Raw genomic sequence first — 23383 nt, forward strand, 5'->3', positions numbered from 1 at the left:
AATAAAATATATAATATAAAAAATTATATTAAATAAAAAATAAAATATATAAATTTATAATAATAAATAAAAATAAAATATATGATATTAAAAATATATTTAAAAGATGATATTATATAAAAATTAATAATAAAAAATATAAATATATTAAACTTATATTTTAATAATTAAGAGTAATTTTGAAAATTAACATTGCATTCTCAATAAAGTACTTGTAAATCAAACGCTACAATGTTATCTTCTTTACATTTTAATAATTATTTTACTTGTATATTAAATACTATAATATTATTTTCCCTACAATGACATTACTTGCAATCACATTACCTGTAATCACATTACATTATAAAATACTAAACGATACCTTATGTCTTTTATTTATATTTTGTTAAATTACATTTATTCAAAATAGTAATTAACCATGCATAATTAAATGAAAAAAAGGAGATATGTATTCTTTATCTATATACGTTTTAGTATAGTTGAAACATAATAAATTTTGATACTTGGATTTTTATTTGTCCAATAGATCGTGTCATAATAATTGAATAATAAAGATTGAGTAGTATTAATTAAGTTCAAATCGAATTCCACCTATTTAACTCAAGTTTGCAAAAAATATGAAATATTAAACGTTACTCCATAGTCCATATTTATTTGGTTTTGTTCCTCACTCATTACTTGGAATTTAAAATTTTATTTGAATTTTATGAAACAAATAAAAATTCATATTTTTTTATTATGATAATAAATAATTAGAAAGTTATGTGATAAATTGAAAGTGAATATCGAAGAGAAAAGGGCAGATCATATCATAAACTGGTTGTCAAAGCGATGAGGCGTGAGCATGACAGCAGCTCCACAAAGTCACCACTCACCAAGTGGCTGTGCGCGTTTCAAATTTGAACAACTCTGTTTCAGAGTCAGACTCAGAGTCAAAAGAAGAAAACCAAAACCCCTCCCCCTCAGCCTCGGCCTCAGTTAAAATTAATAAGCAAGACATCCGTTATACGATTTGTCTTTCTGCCATCATACATTCCAATTTGGTAATTTAGGTACACAGCATTAAATTTCCGTTTTTTTAATTGTTTTTTATTACATGGAGGAGGAGGAGTAACTGTAAATTTGACAGGACAAGAAACAAGTGGGGGATAATGCTCCCCCCACCCTCTGCTTCAAAGATTTGCAAAGATCTTACGAAATTGGATCCTCAGAATCTTCGCCTTTATCTGTCTTTTTAAATACTCTCCTCTCTCTCTCTTTCTTTCTTTTTCCCTGCCCTGCCCCTTCTTTATTTAAAGCCAAAGCACCACACATTTTCTTCTTCGTGAACCGCCCACGTTCTTCTTTCTCTTTTTCTATATATAATTTACACTTCTCCTCAGTGACCAAGAGCTTCGGCATTTTGCTTCTTCTTCTGCCTATCTCCTATTCTTATGGCGACTGCCGCTGCGGTTTTACCTTCTGGTTCACAGGACTTGCATGTTCTCGCCGTGGATGACAGCCATGTGGATCGTAAGGTTATCGAAAATTTGCTTAAGATATCTTCTTGTAAAGGTACTGATTAGTTCAATCCAATTTTTTTTTTTTTATGGTTTTAGGATGAAAAGTTGTGGTTTTTAGCTGATATTGAAGATTGGGTTTGCTTCTTTATTTTGGTGCAGTGACGGCTGTGGAGAGTGGGACAAGAGCTTTACAGTATCTTGGTTTGGATGGAGAAAAAGGGTCTCTGGGGATCAATGTAAGTAGTTTTATCTGTTTGGTTGCTGAGCAAATGGTAGAGAAGGAAAAAACAACTTTTTGAGTGTCAGTTTTGTTGAAGGGGAAAACTTTGTATTCATATTCTTTATCACATTCGCGTTTCTCAGCAACCAGATGAAATGCAACGTTGGTTTTTTTTGGCTTTGTTCTGTTCTTAATTTAGGATGGTTTTTTAACGATTGATTTGCTGTTTGATGGCTGTGATTACAGGATTTGAAGGTGAATCTTATAATGACTGACTATTCCATGCCCGGAATGACAGGATATGAGCTCCTCAAGAAGATCAAGGTTAGCCTTGGTTTTTTAAACTAGTTCCTGAAATTTGATGATCATCCTAATCCTCAAGATGGTTTCAAAATTGAGGTTGAATTTTCGTATATAGTTGTTGACTATGTTTAATTTGATTTGGAACAGCAATCATCGGCTTTCCGAGAAATTCCTGTGGTGATCATGTCCTCTGAGAACATCCTCACTCGTGTTGATAGGTATGCTCTTAAATTAATCCCTTTGTCTTTTTTTTTTGTTTGGTTTGCATCTTTCAGTATTTGGTATTGACTGATGTTTATGTTTTGGATTTAAGTGTAGATATTAGTGAAAGAATCTTGATATGATTTCTGTGGGCATGATGTTGATTGATTCTGCTGTTTTTCTACTTGCTGATAATTTCATGGATAGGCCAAATCTGGAAATATATTCTAAATTGCTTTCCTTCTTTTACAAGGAAATCTGGGAAAATTGACATGCGTGCATTTTTTATCCAAATCCCAGTGGGTTGAAACCATTGGACGAAAATTGAGATGAAGGAATCTCACGGATCCTATTGAGTTAGCAGGCATTATCGATAAGATTTGTCAAACAGATGAGTCATTATAAGATTAGATTAGGCAAATCCGATGATCTTTTGTAATCAGACAAAATTGATAAGATTGTATTCTTTTCTTTGTATGGATTTGTTTGGGAAAGAGACCAACCAAAATCTTGATACCAAGAACAGGTCACTTGTCTAGTGGTCATGCCTCCTAAAAATGTTCTGATTATTATTCTATGTGGATCTCTGCATGTGATGTCACGCCACTACTTGTTTTTCTTTTTATTATTTAATTTATTTATTTTAAAAATAATATTTTCTTTTAATAAAAGTCATTCAATGCCATTAGAATTTTATTCACAAATTGGATAAATCTTATTAGTGTTTATAAGAAATTTTAAATGAAAGTCATTTCATGTAATTAAAATTATAGCTATATTTATAATAAAAAAAATTTAAAATGGCAATTTAAAAGTATAAGGAGTAAAAATATTCATTTTCATGGATCTAAATGTTTTTATTTACATAGAGTATAGATATACATAATCGTTTAAATAGTTGAACATGTCCATGATAAAATATCTGGAGGACCTAATTAATGGAGGAGGAGGAATATTGTGAGGGGTGGAGCAGTGGTTAAAAATAATTTCCAGCTTAGATGTGATGTAGACATGGAAGATTAGATGGATTCCCGTGTGGACTAGGGATTGCCAACTTTGATCACAGCAAGCAAGGTTTCCATCTTATTCCATGAAAACTTGGTGGGATTGCTTGAGTGCAATTCCAACATCATCCCCATGAGACTAATAGTAAACCATGTTGAGGAGTTACTAGCGTAGCATGCCATCAAGATGTAAATGATATGGTTTTAACTTTTAATCTGCTGCTTTGCAATCGCATTTGATGTGAATGTGCTCATGCTTGATATTGGTGTGTATGTTTTTCTCATATGTTGTCTATGCAGTATATCATTTTCTTTTATTACTCCCTTTGTATAAATGCTGGCACGAAGCAAAACCCTTGGCTAAAACATCTTTTTGTTCATGGACAGGTGTTTGGAGGAAGGGGCAGAGGAGTTCCTAGTCAAGCCTGTAAAACTGTCAGATGTGAAACGGTTGAAAGATATCATAATGAGAGGAGAAACAGAGGAAAATGGGGGGAGTAGAGTCAACAAGAGAAAGTTGGAAGATGATGGTCATCCCCCGTTGTCTTCGTCATCGTTGTCATCATCATCAGCGCCATCATCTCCTTCGTCACCACTATCACCCCCACCTTCGACATCGACTTCGACTGTAGCCCCATTTGCTTGTGACCTAGGAACCACAGAACTACCGACATCACCTCTGCGTTCTTCCAAGAGGTCTAAATTGTGCAACAGTGACTGATTCTCCTCTAATCCTTTTCTTTTTCGGTTTTTTGTGGTAATTTTTTGTCAATTGTTGTCTATATCCTCAATAGTTTCCCCAGTGTGGGGTTGTAGGTGAAGATAACTTTTTTGTATATTGCACTTACACTGCCCTATTTGATGCTGACAAGAACTAATTAGGACCAGAAACAGAGAAACGTACAGAGATAGAAGAAATACAAATGATATTCCTTTTGTTCTAAGTAGGAAAAGAAACTTCATCAGAATCAATGAAATCCCAAATATTTGAGGCTCATTAGTTTTCACACCGCTCCATGATTATGAAAAATGCAAAGTATTAGATCAGATGCAAATGATAATCAGTCCCTTGATAGCATTTGTCAACGCAAAGTAAGTGGTGATACTCCATGCATTGGGTGTTTAAAAGAATTGGACAATGAATACCGAGCAAGCCTCAACTCAACTGCCACTTCACCGCAAAATGCCGACCAATCTCCTGAAGGGTGTCCAAAAATCTGCAAACAAGATTTTAATGACTCCCTGGAGTAGTTGAATGATTAGGTAGATATGGCCTCAACTGCATAAATTGCATTCCACCACCTGTATTTTTAAGGCTACAGCACCATTATTTTCACTATCTAATAAGATGATAGTCCATAAAGGCTTCAACTTGTGTAATGAAAACCATAAATTGGATGATGGTCCCACTCATTTACTTTTGATTTGGATGGTCTGGTGAAGTTGAGCTACTCCTATGAACTAACGTTGATGTTTTACAAGTCTTGAAATCAAATTTATTTGTATAAGAAGGTTACCAGTTCGCTTACTGATGAAGGATTTGGTGATGATTCAAGGGATTTGACACTGGCTTTTGGAAAAATACATTGTTCACGTAATATTCACAGAATGACACTGTACCAGCTTTGCCTAGCTGAATACAAAAACTAATCTCTCTAGGGTGTAATGATAGGTACATTCAAAACATTTTACCTTAAAAAAATGTACCATTAGGAACAGCTACAATATTGTTTCCATGTTAATGTCATCTCATCTAACTTTTCACATCAATCTTCCCATTTAATCCTTGAGTTGAGCAGCAGTGTGTGGCAGATGAAAGAACAAAATCCTGAACAGTATCCAGGAAATGGTGGCACAAAGATCCCAGACTCGACCATTTGCTTTGTAAATTTACAACTCGGTTGCTATGGGATTTCCGCCCAACCATGTCGCGCCAAATGCCAGCTTGGTTCCCCCTTCGAAGGTTTTGATAGTCAAACACGACTTGGTTTCTAACGTATGAGGACTTTGTGAATCCTTGTTACAATCATAAAATATATATATATATATATATATATATATATACATATAAACAAGCTGACAATCACAAAACCAGAAAATAAAATATGCAAAGATCACTCGAGGCAGTGTGCCTGACTTGCGGCATTTGCCTAGATGTTGGCCATTGATTGTACAAAAGAAGAAATTGACATCATAGCTCTTGCATCCTCTTAACAACTGTAATTGCAGAGTCTCCCTCTCCCAAGAAAAATTATAGCATTTGACAAGGAAAGGAAGTAGTGGAATAAAATGTGCAGGAACCAGAAAGATGATGTTTCTGTCAGCTGTCAGGTCTCAAGTTTTCACTTTCCCTCTTCTATTTTTTAGTTGGCATAGCTTCATATGCAATGGTAATTGTAAATAAAGATTAAGACAAGGGGTAAAGTGTGAGAATTAGTTGTTTACATAGGAAAGATGACAATGATTGTGGCAGACTATGGAAAATGAGGTAGGGCGGCAAATGTCAAACCTCCTCATCATTCAGGAGTCGTAGCTGACTGTTTTCGTTTAGACATTTAGAGTTGCAAATAGCAACTTTGGTAAGAGGGCATTGTAGTCATTTGGAAGACGAGACAGCCGGGGTGACTGAAAACAAAACAACCGGCGAGCAACTACCTTCATTGAAACTGTCAGCAAAAGGCTACCAGTACACTGGACTGGAGTTACTCGCACCACATTGCCTAAAAGCAGCAAAAGAAGAAACCAGATGAGGAAGTTTCCTGTCCCCTTTTTACTACCTTCAGCAGCTTCATCTCTAGTTTTCGGTTAGGTTATGATGGTTCAGCCATGGCTTTTGCCATGTGCTACATTCTTCTTCTTGTTGTTTTCCTCCTCCTATGTTGTTGCTCTATCTTCCAGGCATCAACTTTTTCCCCACTTCACCAAAGTTCAGTCTATGTCTGAATCTTCACCTCCTTCCACCTCTATGGTTCAAAGCCTGGCAATGCCACCGGCTCTACCATCATCATCATCTTCAAAAGGGAAAGTTGTGAAGGTCATTGTTGCCACGGCTGCAACTACTCTACTTATTGCTTTGGTTGTCTTCTTCTTTCTCAAAAAGTTTGCAAGATGCTGCCGGAAAGGTAAGTACGAGTCAAGCTTTCGTCGAGAAGCTGTGGTGATTCCTGATGAGTTCAAGAAGTATGGTGGAAAAGTGAAAGGATTGATCGTTGATGAAAATGGAACAGATGTTCTTTGTATGACAAAACTTGATCGAAAACTTAAGAGTAACTTTCCAAAGGTCATGTTTAATCCTAGCTATGAAGAAAATGAAGAAGAAAAGAGGATAGATTCTACACCAGAGAGATCAAATAAATCAAAACCTCAAGAGGATTTTCTGTTCCTCGATGTGCCATCTAATGTGATTAGTGATCGAAAGGAAGAAAAGCCTATTCTCCAGACTCCAACTCTGCTGCCTCCAGTTTCAACAACACTACCACCTACATGTGATTTACATCCAGCTCCTCCTGCCGCGATGATTTCAACGAAGCAAACAACAGCACCTCCTCCTCCACCACCTTCCATAAAGAAAGCTCCTCCTCCTCCTCCCCACCTCCCATAAAGAAAGCTCCTCCACCTCCGCCACCACCTCCCCCTCTCCTCCTCCTCATCCTTTGCTGACGCCACCAGCACCACCAAACTGGCCAAAAAGAATCCTGCGGCGCCACCTCCACCACCGAAAGCAGGGGTTTCTGTTTCAATACTAAAACCCCCAACAGCGCCAAGAGGCACAGCAACCAACAGGAATGGAGCAAGCACATCGCCAGAGAACTGGAAAGGGGCTGGCTTTGGCCAGCTGAAACTGAGGCCTCTGCACTGGGATAAGGTTATAGCTAATTCTGATCATTCCATGGTTTGGGATCAGATCAAAGATGGATCTCTCAGGTAATTATATAGTCTTAAAACATATGCACGGTTATTGTTTCTTTTTCTAGAATAATTTCTTTCATCATGCCAACCCATTTCCATATCCATGTCTTCTCACCGATTGCTATACTGTATTCAGATTTGACGATGAGCTAATAGAAACTCTATTCGGATATACTACCTCCAACCGGAAATCACCAGACAATAATAACATATCATCTAATAGTTCAGGTAGTTCCAGCAACACCCCAGCAGCTCAGGTTTTCATCCTTGACCCCCGGAAGTCACAGAACACTGCAATAGTGTTAAAATCTCTTGCGATATCTCGGAAGGAAGTTATTGATGCCCTTCGCGAAGGACAGGGACTCAGCTCTGAGACCCTGGAGAAACTAACCAAGATTGCTCCAACCCGAGAAGAAGAAGCTAAAATCCTCCAATTCAATGGCAACCTTATGAGACTTGCAGATGCTGAATCGTTCCTTTATCATGTCCTGAAAGCTGTTCCTTCAGCATTTATACGTATCAATGCAATGCTTTTTAGATCAAATTATGATTCAGAAATTCTGAACCTCAAGGAATCCTTGCAAACACTCGAGTTGGCGTGCAAGGAGCTAAGATGCCGAGGACTATTCTTAAAACTCCTGGAGGCTATCCTGAAGGCCGGTAACAGGATGAATGCTGGAACTGCGAGAGGCAATGCATTAGGTTTCAACCTTAGTGCTCTTCAAAAACTTTCAGATGTCAAAAGCACTGATGGAAAGACAACTCTTCTTCACTTTGTTGTGGAACAGGTTGCTCGGTCAGAGGGTAGAAGACATGTGATCAACAGGAACCACAGCCTTGGAAGATCCAATAGTCAGAGAAACAATGGCGATGTAAATCCAGATAACCTGATGCCAGAAGAGAAAGATAGAGAATATATGATGGTAGGTTTACCGGCATTAGGAGCCTTAGGTTCTGAATTCTCCAATGTAAAGACAGCAGCTACCATAGAATACGAAAGCTTCATCAATATATGCTCCAACCTGACAGGCCGTATTGCAGAAAGTAGGCAACTCGTAACATGCTGTGGTAACAAAGAGCAAACTGGTTTTGTAATGGAAATGAAAGGGTTCTTAGAGGATTGTGAGGAGGAGCTGGAGGTAGTAAGAGAGGAGCAAATAAGGGTTATGGAACTCGTGAAGAGGACAACAGAATATTACCAGGCAGGAGCATCCAAAGAGAGAGGAGCAAATCCACTTCAACTCTTTGTTATTGTTAAAGATTTTCTTGATATGGTTGATGGAGTTCGTGCAGACATTACAAGAAAGCTGCAGCGTGCGAATGTGATACACTGCACAGGATCATCACCACCACCATCACCACCTAGGAGAACTTCCCTTAAATTAATAAATTTCCGTTCACAATTCATGTCAGACATGTCTAGGACCTCTTCTTCCAGTGAATCAGATGATGATTTCTAAAAAGAGTTTGCTACAGCTCTCTGAATTTTATTAACGAAGAAATGAATTGGAGGGTTGGTTCTTATGGAAGAAAAGGAATCCATGAAATTTACCAGATTCCTAAATTTAGTTTCAGAAGTTGATTTGTGTAACGTTGTAAGATAATCTTTTGTCATCTGAAAAGTAGACTTGGAAGTTTATCAACTTTTTTTTTTTTTTTGAAAATTGAGCATTTCATTCATCAACCAGGAGTGAACAATTCTTGTACAGAGAACAAGATCAGTCCCAGGTTCTAAATTGCCATCAAAACCTATAGCAACTTAAAATCCAGACTTTACAAAAAGAACACAGAGAAAGAGAGTCCCAACCTTCCCTATACAAAAAGTCTCTTCCCTCAAAACAAATCATGACAGCTCCTATACATCAAATCAAACAACAAAATAAAGATCCTGTTTCACCAGAAAGCAACATCAAAACACTATCAACACAGCACAAATGATCTCCAAAAAAAGCAGTCATGAAGCTTAAAACTTCAACTCTAAAACCAACCTAATCAAAATGCCAATTCCAGTGCATCCCACCCACACCAACAACTTTCAAAAAAAAAACAACTCAAACCTGCTGTGAAGAGCCAGCATCCTGTTCCAAACTCCCACCGATTCTACTCATAGACTTTAAACACATTGTCATAACGACTAACCCTTTCTTTTGCTAACCTGCCAGCAAGGTGATTTTTTTTCCCTAAAGATATGAACGACTTTCCACACCCTGATTTCCTTCTTCAGCCGCTCAATTTGAAGGATCCATTTCCTCGTTCGCCAAGGTGATCGAAGAGGTTCATTAATCCAATTAACGGCATTAACCGAGTAGCTTTCAATGATCAAAGTATGAGGCCGCGTCCATTTCGAAGCAGAAAAAACAAGAAAGGCCTCCCTAATTGCCATAACTTGGATTGAACCTCTCCAATGGACTTCGAAAATAGAACTTTAATTTTCCCCTTCCCGTCTCTTATAGCACCCCCAACGCCAGCCTCCCCAGGATATCCACGAGCAGCTCCATCAACATTGAATTTCATCTCACCTTGGCTTGGTTTAGTCCAGCTATCCACAACCCTTGGCTTTTTCATTTCCTTTTTCGTGACAGCCCCTGCGATTGGACTTCAGAATGTGTCCACAACAGAACTAAAATCTTGAGGCCACTTTGCTTTAGTCCAAGTGGCAGCCCTTATTTTACACATATCAAAGACTTGGTCAGCATCCCTAATTGATCCCCCAAAACCATTTCGTTCCTATGCAGCCATAAGGACCATGAGATGGCAGAAAATGTTTATCAACTATTTAATCTGCCTTTCATGTCAAAGAGCTTGGATCTACCGACGACCAAACTGAGATAGGGTCAGAAACAGGTTCAGACTGCTATAATAGATTATGAAGACTCATCAACTTAATTATTTTTAAAACCAATTTCTGTATTCCAAATTTTAAGTTTTTGGATCTGAATATGACTTGTTAGGCAGACGTAGTAGCCTATAGTCTTGTAAATACTGAGCTATACCGTCAACTACTCATGAACCACCATTTTTGCATTGATGATTTTATCAATGAAAACAGGCACCATTTTTGCATTAATGTTTTTCAGACACCATTGTCAGACATGATAAAAACACGTCCTTGGCAAAGTACCAGCAATGTGCTCGTTAGGTCTCGACAAGCAGCTGAGGTTAATTTATGGTAGTTGAATTCATGATGACTTTAAAGTGTTCTTTGCATTCAATTGCTTTGACTGACTGCCAGAACTAAATTAATTCCTTGTCAAAAAATCTACAACGTATGCCTTTTTCCTTTCATTTGGCTGCCGAGTATTGTTGGAGCTTGCTGCTGGGGACTAGAATAGTAGAATGCTCTCGATATTGCTGGTATGAGCAGACGTGGCGTGATTCCAGTCAATCAGATTCAGGTCTTGGCCTTCTGCTTCTTGTTTCAGGTCTAATTTTTGGCCTAAGCCCCTGCAACAATGTAACACCCCACCTCACCGTTTAACTTGGGAAAAGAAATAAACAAAACAATTTTGCTCAAGAGTGTCACGCACCTAGACCTTAGGACGCAATCAGGCATGAGCTGGAGAAGGTTAATTGGCATAAGGTTATATAGTTTAACATACTCATAGGCAGGGCATCATTATCATTGCTCGGATGGTTATTCTTGACAGGCTTCCTACCATGCAAAGGATCAGCTTATCGAGTGATTTCCTCTATTAACACAAAACTGTGATGACCAGGGATCAATTATTTAGCTCTTGTGCCATCACTAAGCTCTAAGCAGATTTGGGAGCAAATTCAACTATGTAGTGTTCGTAGGCAAATTGGAGATTGGTCCAGGGAACGCAGTTAGGTGCAGTAGAGGCCCAAAGGTTTTTAGATTGAAGCTTCAAGGCTTGCAGCAGATTGCCTGGGATGGTATCAACAGGATGCTTATATTAATAATAATAATAAAATTGGGAGATATGCTTGTTTAGTGACTGCTATTTCTTGTTGTAATTACTGATGTTATCAAACTGTTGTACTGCTGGGAGCAGCTTGTTACCATTGCATCAACAGTAGGCTTGCTTACTTGTTTTGGAAGAATACAAATTTGATTCAAATATTAAATTGTGTAATTTAACTTTACATATATATTTTAAATATAAACGATATTGCTATGTACCTAACTTTTGAATTTGGGACTGATTGACCCAGTAATGCGGACATTATCAAGTTGAACTGTTATTATTCACTAGTTTGTTTGGTTTTTTTATTTTTTTGAAATTTTGTACTCACTAGTTCAACTTTGGGATTTTATATTTAAGTTTAACTCACTAGTTCAACGTTTCAGTATTTAAGTTTAAGTCCCTAAAAAATGTTAGTTTTAACTCATTAATTAATCGGGTGATAACATTTGACAGTGGAGTGCATCTGGTATTGATTCTTTATGCATACATATAGTTAAAACCTTTTATATCTTCCCTTATGATCCTTTACGCATACATACACCAAATCTGATTGGTATAACATAAAGTAAGAAAACCAACATAAGGCTCAAGTATTTACTTGAACAACCAAGTGGATCTGTCACGGGGTCATTACCCTCTCCCATGAAAACCGGTTATCACAGGGCAGCACCCCGCTTCTTATAGCCCAGGACCTACCCGTTCCTGCCCGATGTGGGAGGAGTGGACCTTTCCTCGTCACACCCTCACCCACCCGATTGCACACGTCCCCGTTGTCGGCGCACCGCTGCCCGGCCACCCTGCCTACCCCTCTCCGGCCTTTCCCGACCCGGGCGCTTGGTGTGAGTCGGACGAGGCAACAGGTCCGCTCTGATACCACTTTGTCACGGGGTCATTACCCTCTCCCATGAAAACCGGTTATCACAGGTGTGCAGCACCCGCTTCTTATAGCCCGGACCTACCCGTTCCTGCCCGATGTGGGAGGAGTGGACCTTTCCTCGTCACACCTTTGTCACGGGGTCATTACCCTCTCCCATGAAAACCGGTTATCACAGGTGTGCAGCACCCCGCTTCTTATAGCCCAGGACCTACCCGTTCCTGCCCGATGTGGGAGGAGTGGACCTTTCCTCGTCACACCCTCACCCACCCGATTCGACAACGTCCCCGTTGTCGGGCGCACCGCTGCCGCCGGCCACCCTGCCTACCCCTCTCCGGCCTTTCCCGGACCCGGGCGCTTGGTGTGAGTCGGGACGAGGCAACAGGTCCGCTCTGATACCACTTTGTCACGGGGTCATTACCCTCTCCCATGAAAACCGGTTATCACAGGTGTGCAGCACCCCGCTTCTTATAGCCCAGGACCTACCCGTTCCTGCCCGATGTGGAGGAGTGGACCTTTCCTCGTCACACCTTTGTCACGGGGTCATTACCCTCTCCCATGAAAACCGGTTATCACAGGTGTGCAGCACCCCGCTTCTTATAGCCCAGGACCTACCCGTTCCTGCCCGATGTGGGAGGAGTGGACCTTTCCTCGTCACACCCTCACCCACCCGATTCGACAACGTCCCCGTTGTCGGGCGCACCGCTGCCGCGCCGGCCACCCTGCCTACCCCTCTCCGGCCTTTCCCGGACCCGGGCGCTTGGTGTGAGTCGGGACGAGGCAACAGGTCCGCTCTGATACCACTTTGTCACGGGGTCATTACCCTCTCCCATGAAAACCGGTTATCACAGGTGTGCAGCACCCCGCTTCTTATAGCCCAGGACCTACCCGTTCCTGCCCGATGTGGGAGGAGTGGACCTTTCCTCGTCACACCTTTGTCACGGGGTCATTACCCTCTCCCATGAAAACGGTTATCACAGGTGTGGCACACCCGCTTCTTATAGCCCAGGACCTACCCGTTCCTGCCCGATGTGGGAGGAGTGGACTTTCCTCGTCACACCCTCACCCACCGATTCGACAACGCCCGTTGTCGGGCGCACCGCTGCCGCCGGCCGCCACCCTGCCTACCCCTCTTCGCCTTCCCGACCCGGGCGCTTGGTGTGAGTCGGGACGAGGCAACAGGTCCGCTCTGATACCACTTTGTCACGGGGTCATTACCCTCTCCCATGAAAACCGGTTATCACAGGTGTGCAGCACCCGCTTCTTATAGCCCAGGACCTACCCGTTCCTGCCCGATGTGGGAGGAGTGGACCTTTCCTCGTCACAGATCCGCACTGTCAAAAAGCCGACAATCAAGAAACAGTTGGTAAATCGCAGTCGGCGAGTGAGACTAACTCTCAAAATATTCACCACAATACAATTTATTTATTATAAAGTGAACGGAATCTGAGGATTAGTTCTGGTTTGCTCTCCACATATGACATACCAATCATTTTTGCTTGTCAGAAAATGTTAGTCAACGACTTCACATAGAACAAATGCCCTTTGCCCCTTAGCCCCCAAGAATACGTAAGCACAGAAAGGGTCCTTGTCTTTCAGTGGAATCAAAGCCAATTTCCATGAACTTTCTCACTGTTAATCTCCTTTCAGCTTAACCTTTACAAACCAAGGAGCAGAAAGCAGAGCCTCCAAAACTTGTAACTTTGCAAATTCTACAAGAAATGGATAGCCTTCCGCTTGGAGAAGAAGTGATACAGAAAGCATGTTCAATTGCCATGGAAGCGCACAATTACCCTGAAACAACATACCTTGTAGAAAACTCTCCCAGCTCATCGGATGTTTTCTTCACCTTCCCTGGATCTTGGTCTGTGGCTGATTGGTTTACTCGACTGCCTTTTGGGGAAATCAAGGTTGATCGGTCAAAGTTGCTGCCTCCCAAAGGCAAAGATGGAGTTGCTACATCTCTTAGAAGTATTGGCCGTGATGAACTTGCAACTGTTAATGAAGGGTTTTTGAGAAGATTAGAGTTGATCTTAGCCAATTCTTCGCTTCAAAGTGAGGTACCCATTACCATTGACTTGATATTTCTGTTTACATTTTTCACTTTGAATTTATATGGTATTCCTGGCTTCACTTCTTTGCTTCAATGCAACTTGATTACTTTGTTTTTCCAGTTTGGTATTAATTTTGCTGAGATTGTAGGATAGACTCAATTTACTTACTTTTCTAGTTGATCTTACATGATGATGGTGTAAAAATGAGGGTAAAAAGTGAATATCCATGGCTTGATAGATGTATAAAAGTTTGGATGTTTCTCAGGTAGAAAAAGCTATTACAGACAAGAAGCAGATAGTTTTCACTGGACATTCTTCTGCTGGTGCTGTTGCTATTCTAGCAACAGTTTGGTTCTTGGAGAAGTACACAAAACCTGAGATAACTCGGATGTCACCTCTGTGTGTAACTTTTGGATCCCCCCTTGTGGCTGATTTCATCTTTAACCATGCTCTTAGACGAGAGAATTGGTCACACTACTTCATACATTTTGTGATGAGATATGATATTGTCCCTCGGATTTTGCTTGCCCCTTTGTCTTCCATGGAACGAGAGCTAGAGCAGATTCTTTATCTGTTAAACCGAAAGGCATTGTTTCCAAGTCAGGGATCTACTAGAGAAGCATCCCAGTTCTACCAAACTGTGATGAGAAATGCATCAGCTCTTACCAGCCATGCTGCCTGTCAACTAATGGGAAACGCAAATCCTATATTGGAAACAGTAGCAAGCTTTATTGAGCTAAGCCCTTACAGACCCTGTGGAACTTTTGTCTTCTGCACAGGAAATGGGAAGCTGGTTGTTGTAAGAAACGCGGATGCTGTTCTGCAACTACTGTTCTACTCTTCTCAGTTGTGCAGCGAGAATGAACTTGAAGAGGTTGCAGAGAGAAGCCTCAACAACCACTTCGATTATCAAAGTGAGCTTCGAGAAAGATTAAAAATGCAAAATGTTGTTCACTTAGATCATTTGGAAGGGCTTCCCCTCTCCTCGAATGGCGCAACTGCTGAGAATATAGCAACAAGCATGGCCTTAAATGACCTTGGCCTGGTAAGTTCCACTTGTTCGCCTTGTCAACAATTTGTAACGTTATCTGATATCCAGTGTCCTGGAATTGCAGAGCACTAGAGCCAGGTTGTGCCTTCGGGCCGCAGGAGAGCTGGAGAAGCAAAAACTAAGTAACCAGCAAAGAATGGATAGGAAGAAGGCAGACATTGAAGCAGGACTTGCAATGCTAGAAGACTACAAGAGCAAATGTGCAGTTTGCCAGGTGGGGTATTACGATGCCTTCAGGAGTTCAAAAGACGAAGACGATTTCAAAGCAAATGTAAAAAGGCTGGAACTAACAGGAATATGGGATGAGATAGTTGAAATGCTGAACAGGTATGAACTCCCTGAAGGATTTGAGAGCCGGAGAGAGTGGGTAGAGCTTGCAACCAGGTACCGTCGCATTGTGGAGCCTTTGGATGTAGCCAACTACTATCGACATGCAAAGAACGAAGACACAGGGCCTTACATGGATAAGGGCAGGCCAAGACGCTACAAATACACCCAAAGATGGCGTGAGCATGCCCTGAGAATGCCTGTTGGATCGAGTGCAGAATCCAGTTTCTGGGCAGAGGTAGAGGAGCTGCTGCTCCATAGGAGCACCCGCCCTGGAGCGTTCGAAGAGATCAGGGAAACAAGTTTGAACCTTGAAAGAAAATTGAAGGAATGGATTGATGGTGGACACATAAGCAGAGACGTGTTTTTGGAAGGCTCCAGCTTTACCAAATTGTGGAAATCACTCCCTCAACAACATAAATCAGTCTCTTGTCTCCAGGGGCAAATCAACAGCTAAGCTCTGACTCTCAGAGAGAATGATGTATTTCAGTTTCAAGTCATTCTCATGTATTCAGCTTGATTTTTGTTTCAAGCATACTAAGAACAGCTGGGTTTCATTTTGACGTCGCTATGGAAAAACCCAGATTAATCTACATCTAATCTAATCTAATCTAATCGGTTTTAACTTGCCTAAGATTGTAATTGGTCCAAACAAATATCATCACAAACTTAAAACCATCAAGTCAATTTGATTCAATTTTAATTATAATCACTTTTAATTTGCCAAGAAAAGAGGTGAAAAGGATTCCATTAGTTCCTCCACCATTTCCTCCGTTTGATGAGAGGAAAATACCAAAAGGAAAAAGAGAATGAACCAATCCAATTCTCTCAAAATCCTTTTCAATTTAAAATTATGATTAATTTCACACAAAAAATCCCTTTCTTTCTTTTCAATGGAAGCAAAAAAAAAAAACAAATTTCCTTTCCTTCCTACCAAACACATTTCTATACTACCGCCATTCACACACAGTTCATAAACACCCACCCCCATCAAATAAAGCAATAAAACTTTTAGGATTTTTCGTCTAAGCATAAGCCGCACAGAAAGGCATGTTTAATATCAATTATGTAACATCCACGCATGTTGAATAATATAAAACTTCATACATCGTAAATCATCTTGTTCTTTTGCAATGGACTGGAGCCATCACTTATATCATAGCCGCTCATCCTCATTTTTCATACATAAGTTTCCACAACCTTATCCCAAACATGTAATTTCCTACTAAATATATCAATTGACTGCATAATACATCGGCATTACCAGGATGTTACTGTTTAATCTTCTCCGCATTTTTATTCTTTTTCCACGTCAACTACAGCTCACTTCATAATACCTGTGATGCCCCCTTCATATCATCTCCTTGGGATGAAGGGTAAACATTTGTTCCTGTTGAACTATGAGCAGTGAAGTCCTAGATGATCCCGTCCAGTGGACCATCATTATTTGTGGTTTAACTTACATAGTAAATGCTGCTAAAAAATACTTCACACAGTAAATGAGCATAATTATGGACGAGCAGCACCTTTGAAAGACACAAGCAATACTTTTCCCGCCTACTGCTGCTCCCGGTAATATCTGCCAAGATCATTGACACTGAAAAACTAAAAATAAATTTCAAACTTCATAAAACGAAAAAAGAGTTTGTCTCCAATCTATATCTGCAGGGAAATAGAGTTACATTAACAGAAATGGCAAAGCAAAGCATGAGGAACACCAATAGACCATTGCGCCTGCCAGGAGATATAATGATCAGCTGTCACCTGCTTTCTGTGTTCTCATCTCCCCTACATTTATACTCTTCCCATTGACTTTTGGAGCAAACCACAACACTAGGGTACTGTTTGATGTTCACATAAGGGAATAGAATTAGAAATTTCGGGATCTTTCCCTAAATTTCAGTGCATTTAAACTGCTGAACAATTTTCTGCAAAAACTATTTAAAAATGCACAGACCATATTACCTCTTTATATTAATCAGGTTCATTTCTGGCATATTTTATTATCATCTAAAATATAACTTTTTTTTCTTTGTAAAGAACATAGTTTAAAATAGAATGCCATCACCATTTGTTGTTTATTACATTTTCACTAAGTTCAGTTTCTAAAGATTTACACCAGGTTTAAAGGACATAGAATTGGAAGCTAGATTCTTACAAAGATGGGGTGATTTTTACCTGGAAGACGGCTTTGCAAATGGAGAAGCTGTTGGAAACACTAAACTTTCAAACGGGTGCAAATTTAACTCCGGAAAGTGTAATTAGACAGTCCTTAACTTTTATCTAACAATACCCTATTGTTATATAACAACCACTAATATAAAAGGTAAAAACCAATGCAATGAATAAATAACAGTACTCACTTTCAACTTCAGGAGTCTACTTCCTCTCCACAAGCCAAAGACTTTACAAACATTAACACATCATCATCATCAATAAATCAACTCCAGAAATCAATACTATGACATGAGTATACAATGAATCACTCAGAAGTACAGCCAACGACACAGAAAAGGTGCGAAAACATACCATTGTTACAAAAGCTTCATAGTGTATGATGCAAAAGGCAAAGGGAATTATTACACAAATAACATTAGTAAACGTTCACATGTCCATGCACAAGCATTAGCAAACATGACAGCATAGACAAATCAATGTCTGAAAAATCATGTTTGACAAAGACGAAGATAAGGCAAATGACAGTTACATTTTAGAAGGGGCAGGAGAAAGGGGCAAATCCCAAAAAGGACAAAAGAATTATAGGAAGGAGAATTGTTGCAGATATCTCAAATTTAGTCCATAGCCCATTGGTTTAAATTAGCCATTCAGTTACTTAGAGATACTATATGTAAAATTGGAAAAGATTGTCATCTGTATTTGCCCTCCATACAGGTGCTACAGACTAATAAATTAGAATCTTCCAAAGATACTCATAACAAGCCGCCAATGGTTAACATTAAACCATCATTTACATTCTCATTTTAACGTTTGATTATTATCAAATAAGAGTTAAATATGCTTAAAATCTCAGACCAAAAAAAAAATCCTCCACACAAGCCTCTGCCAAATACTCAAGAAATGAGGCTTAAAACTCCCATAAATGGTGTTACAGCTTGGACAGGCATTCAAATTATTTGAAAATTGTCAGCCAAATGCAACCAAAAAATATACTACAAAGATAAGATTAACAATTAACCACGAATGTTATCCTTCATCCATTATCCATATTCATGTATCACTTCAAAAAACGAACAAAAGTCATCCCCATATTACAACAAAAAGAAGACACTGGTCACAAAAAAGGACACATAGGTTTGACAAAAAAAAAACATTCCAAATACGAAAAATACTCTCAATAAATCAGACCTAGTGCATTTACCATCCAGATAAGCCTTAGCAACACATATAAACAGCATATACCCCAGGCTTAGAAAGAAATCAAAGCTATTATATATAATGGCAATTAAAACTCAAGGAATGCATTGTAATTGAAGGAAAGGGCCAAATTATTCATTAGCACAAGTAGAAGAGTAATTCAACTACCATGAAAATCAATTGCTCATGACTACTTGTCTAAAAACCATAAACAAATCAATACATAATTTTAATATGGAAAAAAACACAGAGAGGCACGTAACTTATTTGCAATATTCTTTATGTATTGAATTTCTATACCACCTTATCTATTCACATACCAAGATGAGTCCTCTACATCAGGTCATGCCCACACAGATAAGAACCAAACTCAAAGAAACATAGCTCAAATTCCTGGGTGCCAAAAGAGATAATACTATACTCACATCTAAATCTATTAAACTCAAGAGTCTAAGACTAACAAAACGCAATAAAAGCGTAAAAACGAAAAGAGTGACTCAACATACATAATTCACGAAAATAGAGACTGCTCCTAAGACCTTGCAATCATGCTACAAGATCGAGCCAACCTAAATGTCAGGCTGCCTCCTTGAATACTAGCTTCTGCCTCCATAGGATCACGCTCATACGGCTTCCTGCAACCAGGACAACGCCCATCATCCTCAAGAATTCTCTTGTGGCAGAAAAGACAGAGCCGGAACCCACATAACAGGGCAAAAAACTTGAGTCCGTGAAATCCAAATCCTCACGCATATGGGACATGATGATGGTGGCGAAAAGGCACTGCTACGCACCCATGACACCCCTCCCTGACCAAAATGCCTGTCCGTAGCTGGAAAACTTCGCTGCTTAGACAAATTAGGAAGAGTCTGTGGACGAAAAGCATCATCAACCTCCATGCCCTGCTATTCCCTGTAGCCCTCTGCACCATTCTCTGACACTCAGGCTTTGAGTTCCTCAAATCTGATCGCGCCCCATTTAAACCTAGCTGGAGATTTGGTTCATGCTCAGGAGTCGATCCAGAACAAAGGTTTTCCCTATTATTCTCGTTCGCGCTCCATTTTTTGCTTGTCATCATCGGCAGCCAATGCATCAGCAACGGCCTCCCAATCATCCAAACATCCATCATCCCCTTCTTCTTCCGTGATGCTACCGGAACAGCACCCGCCACTGCTCGTGCTACTGCTGCTGCTGTTGGTGAAACTTGTTCCAGACCCTGTTCCTCCCAACAGGAGGCTGCTCGTGGGGCTATTTGAAGGCAAAGACTCCGAATCGCTCTCGTGTTGGACCGATCCACTTTCTCCTCCTCCGTTTGCCTCACCTCTTCTCCTCATCTCTAAATTCTCCAACGAACTGTCCCTTTCACCTCGCGGCGTTCGCTTCGAATCGCCTCCGTTCGTTCCCGCCTTGCAACATACCTGGGTCTTCACCGCACCTAACCAAAATAAAAAATAAAAAAAATAACAACAAACAAAAAAACCCTAATTCAAAACTAAGGAAGACAAATAATTTATTAACATACTTTGCGAAAGCCATTGCTCGCGGCGAGCATCCAGTTTGCACTGCTTCAATTTCGCAGACCTCTGAAATTTCAGCAAAAAAATTAAACAAAAACATCAATAAAACAAAGGAAAATATGAAATAAAAATTCAAATATAAAAAAGGAAGAGAAAGATGAAAAAATTCGTACTCTCTTCTTTCTGGAGAAATCTTTGCCGTTATGAACTGAAGTGGAGGAAGCATTGTTGATCAAATCAGAATCCATGGCTCCCAATAAGAAAAGAGAGATTTCTTTTGAAATAATTGGGAGATTAAGAAAACCCTAATTTGGTGGTTTTTTTTTTTGAGTTTTGATTGAGTTTTCTTCGTTTTTTTTTTTTTTTCTGAAGAAGAAAGGAAACCAGAGAATGGATAACGGAAACTCCTCTGCTCCGCTCACCCTTTCGATTCCACTGACTCTTCTTAGCAAGCCTGTTGCTTATATATCATTCATGTGACAAACATACCCCTGACTTATACCTCTATTTACGGGTAGCTCATCCAAAGTGAATCGACTTTTGATGGATAAATGGGGGGTATTTATGAGATGGTGACGAGGTTGGAAAGGAAAGTGAAACAAAAAACGGCGTCGGTTTTAAATTCTTAGTGTAAAACGACAGTATACGTGTTGGGGTAAGTGCCCGGGTAAAGTCACCAATAAATTTGTGAATATGCTGATTTTTTTTTTTTGACTTTTCGGGTTGTAGTATTTATTAGAGGTTGCATAAATTAATTAGGATAATTAATGCTTTTTGTATTATCTGTAAAAAAAAAAACCTAGGTAGTATACTAAATGCCACAAAGTTTCTTCTTACCTCAATCTTCTAATTGGTTTTTTCCTCTTTTTTATCTAGTAAATTTTTATTTTTCTTTTGTGTAAACTATAAACTATATCAAAATCTAACTTTTCTTTAATCGTTTTTTTGAAGTTTAGATGGTAAATAATTTATGGATGTTAATGGATATCTTATAACCGGGTACATTGCAATATCTGATAGATTAAGATTAAAGTAATTTATAATTGAGTTTAGGTAAAATTTAAATAATAAAAATTTTGGAATGGCAACCCTTTAACATTGTATCCAACCCCAATATATAGGGACGAGTATCATATATTTGAGTTTGAGATGGGTTCATGTCGTTAGTTTAATACCCATTTCGGGTTTAGATAGGGTACTTGTATCCTCCTTGGATACCTGAACTCGATTATTGATGTTTACTATAGATGCTTATTTATTTGTTTTTTATTATTTAGGTTGTTAGTTTGAGATCTTTGTCAAATAATTAATTGTTTAAATTTTATTTTTAATGTTTGTTTGTTTTTATAAATGTAGTTAATAGTGATTTGTAAGGATGTAATTATTATTTTATACTGGTTTGTGTAATTAGGTACGTTAATAATTTGTTTTATGCAATCTTATATTTTAATTGGTTCAAATGGTTAAAAGGATAGTGAGTAGGGTATTAAGGTTCAAGTTGGTGTAGGAAATTTCAAAAATATTAAGTAATTGCAAGTTCGTGTATCCTACTTATTAATTGAGTTCAAATTAAAGTATTTCAAAATTACTAAAAACCCTACTTGTTGATAACTTTAATAAAAATACATTCATGTAGGATTCAAGTAGTAGTTTTAAGGTACTTATTGCCTAAATCCAATTATAATTAATAATCTTTAATATTAAATTTTAATTTTTTATATATTATTTTCTTATAATTGAATGTAATACTTGCTAAAATTCATTAAATGATCTATGATTTTAAAATTTAATTTACTTTTTTATGAACTAAATTTAATTTTTATTAATAATATACATAAAAATTGATTTTAAATTAAGTATTTAATGGATTTAAGTATTTAACAAATAATGTTTAGCATATTTGGATCGGATTCAAATAATAATTTAAAAATTTAATCAAGAATTTATAAAATTTGAGTATCTTATCAAATAATAACATTCGAGTTATGATACTTAAAAATTAATGATACTTTACTCATTGATATTCTTAAGTTAATATATTCTGCTAGGTGTCTATATTAATATAATACAATTAAATGATATCATTAAATATTTTACAATTTTAAAAAATATTATTATGCTAGGCATTCTATAATTAATATAGTATTATTAAATAATATTTCACACATTTTTACAATGTTCTGTTTTTTCAAGAAACGAATAAGGATATTTCTATTTTCATAATAGATCAAGGATTATATAAATAGACAAAGATCATTTATGTTTTGTAACCCAATCATCATAGTAAATTGGAGTTTATAGACATATATTAAGATTAGTTAAATTGTTAATTTTTTTAAAAAATGTTTTTGTTTAATGTATTATTAAGGAGTTATAATATAGTAATTATTTTTTTTACAAGTATCACTTTAACAAGTGTTTATAAGAGGATCTAGAATTTTCGTTAAGTGGGGACAAATATAATATAAATATATACTCATAAACTTTGTTTATTTTTGAAAAAAAAGTATAATAATAATAAATAACAAAGCATTTGAATAAATTGTTAGCAAATAATGTTAAAAAAAATTTACGCTAATAACTTTCAACACTTACCAACCAGAAATAAAATTGATATAATACTAAAAAAAATTTTTAAATTATTTTAAAAAATTCAAATAAACTGTTATTTTATGTTATGTTCAATTAAATTCTTAAATTTTTATTTTGGATAAAATAAATTTTAATGACTAATAATGTTGGGTTGGTTTATCATTACTAAAAAAATCACTAGTAATTTTATGCGTATGTGCACTAATATAAAGTTGATGTGAAGTGAAAAATATCACATAATATATCATTATGTCATATCATCATCTATTATGATATATAATAAAATATTTATAAATTAATAACCTCAATTAAATAATATTTTTGATTAGATTGATTCCAAGTGGTAAATTAATAATTCATTAAATATATAAAATTAATACGTTAAAAAACACATAAGTCCTCATTGATACATAAATTAATAAATCTTTAAACATCAAAATTGTGTATATATATATATATATGACTCAATTAGAAAATCTATATAAAATATTACTTCAATTTTATTTGTTTATTCTTGAAATTGAT

The 23383-nt window shown here is 37.8% G+C and overlaps 4 protein-coding genes across 4 annotated transcripts; 3 read left to right on the plus strand and 1 right to left on the minus strand.

Annotated features, from left to right (window-relative positions):
- The first annotated feature begins 1152 nt into the window (after nt 1-1152).
- On the plus strand, nt 1153-4482 carry LOC110422509 (two-component response regulator ARR6). The gene is made up of 5 exons (XM_021436455.2): nt 1153-1557; nt 1665-1741; nt 1972-2049; nt 2176-2246; nt 3621-4482. The coding sequence occupies exons 1-5, from the start codon at nt 1437-1439 to the stop codon at nt 3952-3954; spliced, it is 681 nt and encodes a 226-aa protein (XP_021292130.1). The 5' UTR covers nt 1153-1436; the 3' UTR covers nt 3955-4482.
- Nucleotides 4483-5557: 1075 nt separating this feature from the next.
- LOC110422508 (formin-like protein 4) lies at nt 5558-8775 on the plus strand. The gene is given in 4 exon segments (XM_089784573.1): nt 5558-6823; nt 6826-6867; nt 6908-7157; nt 7279-8775. Coding segments are annotated over 4 exon segments (2394 nt in total). The 5' UTR covers nt 5558-6045; the 3' UTR covers nt 8603-8775.
- A 4540-nt stretch (nt 8776-13315) lies between these two features.
- Nucleotides 13316-16000, plus strand: LOC110422449 (alpha/beta-Hydrolases superfamily protein). Its single transcript, XM_021436364.2, has 3 exons — nt 13316-14002; nt 14262-15041; nt 15112-16000. The coding sequence occupies exons 1-3, from the start codon at nt 13664-13666 to the stop codon at nt 15829-15831; spliced, it is 1839 nt and encodes a 612-aa protein (XP_021292039.1). The 5' UTR covers nt 13316-13663; the 3' UTR covers nt 15832-16000.
- Nucleotides 16001-19119: 3119 nt separating this feature from the next.
- On the minus strand, nt 19120-20690 carry LOC110422450 (RING/U-box superfamily protein). Its single transcript, XM_021436366.2, is given in 7 exon segments — nt 19120-19457; nt 19460-19498; nt 19501-19641; nt 19644-19800; nt 19802-20184; nt 20272-20332; nt 20440-20690. Coding segments are annotated over 7 exon segments (1032 nt in total). The 5' UTR covers nt 20515-20690; the 3' UTR covers nt 19120-19281.
- Nucleotides 20691-23383: the final 2693 nt, after the last annotated feature.

This window comes from Theobroma umbraticum, unplaced genomic scaffold, assembly GCF_002168275.2.
Source record: "Theobroma umbraticum cultivar Fairchild unplaced genomic scaffold, ASM216827v3 scaffold_146.0, whole genome shotgun sequence".
NCBI lineage: Eukaryota > Viridiplantae > Streptophyta > Magnoliopsida > Malvales > Malvaceae > Theobroma > Theobroma umbraticum.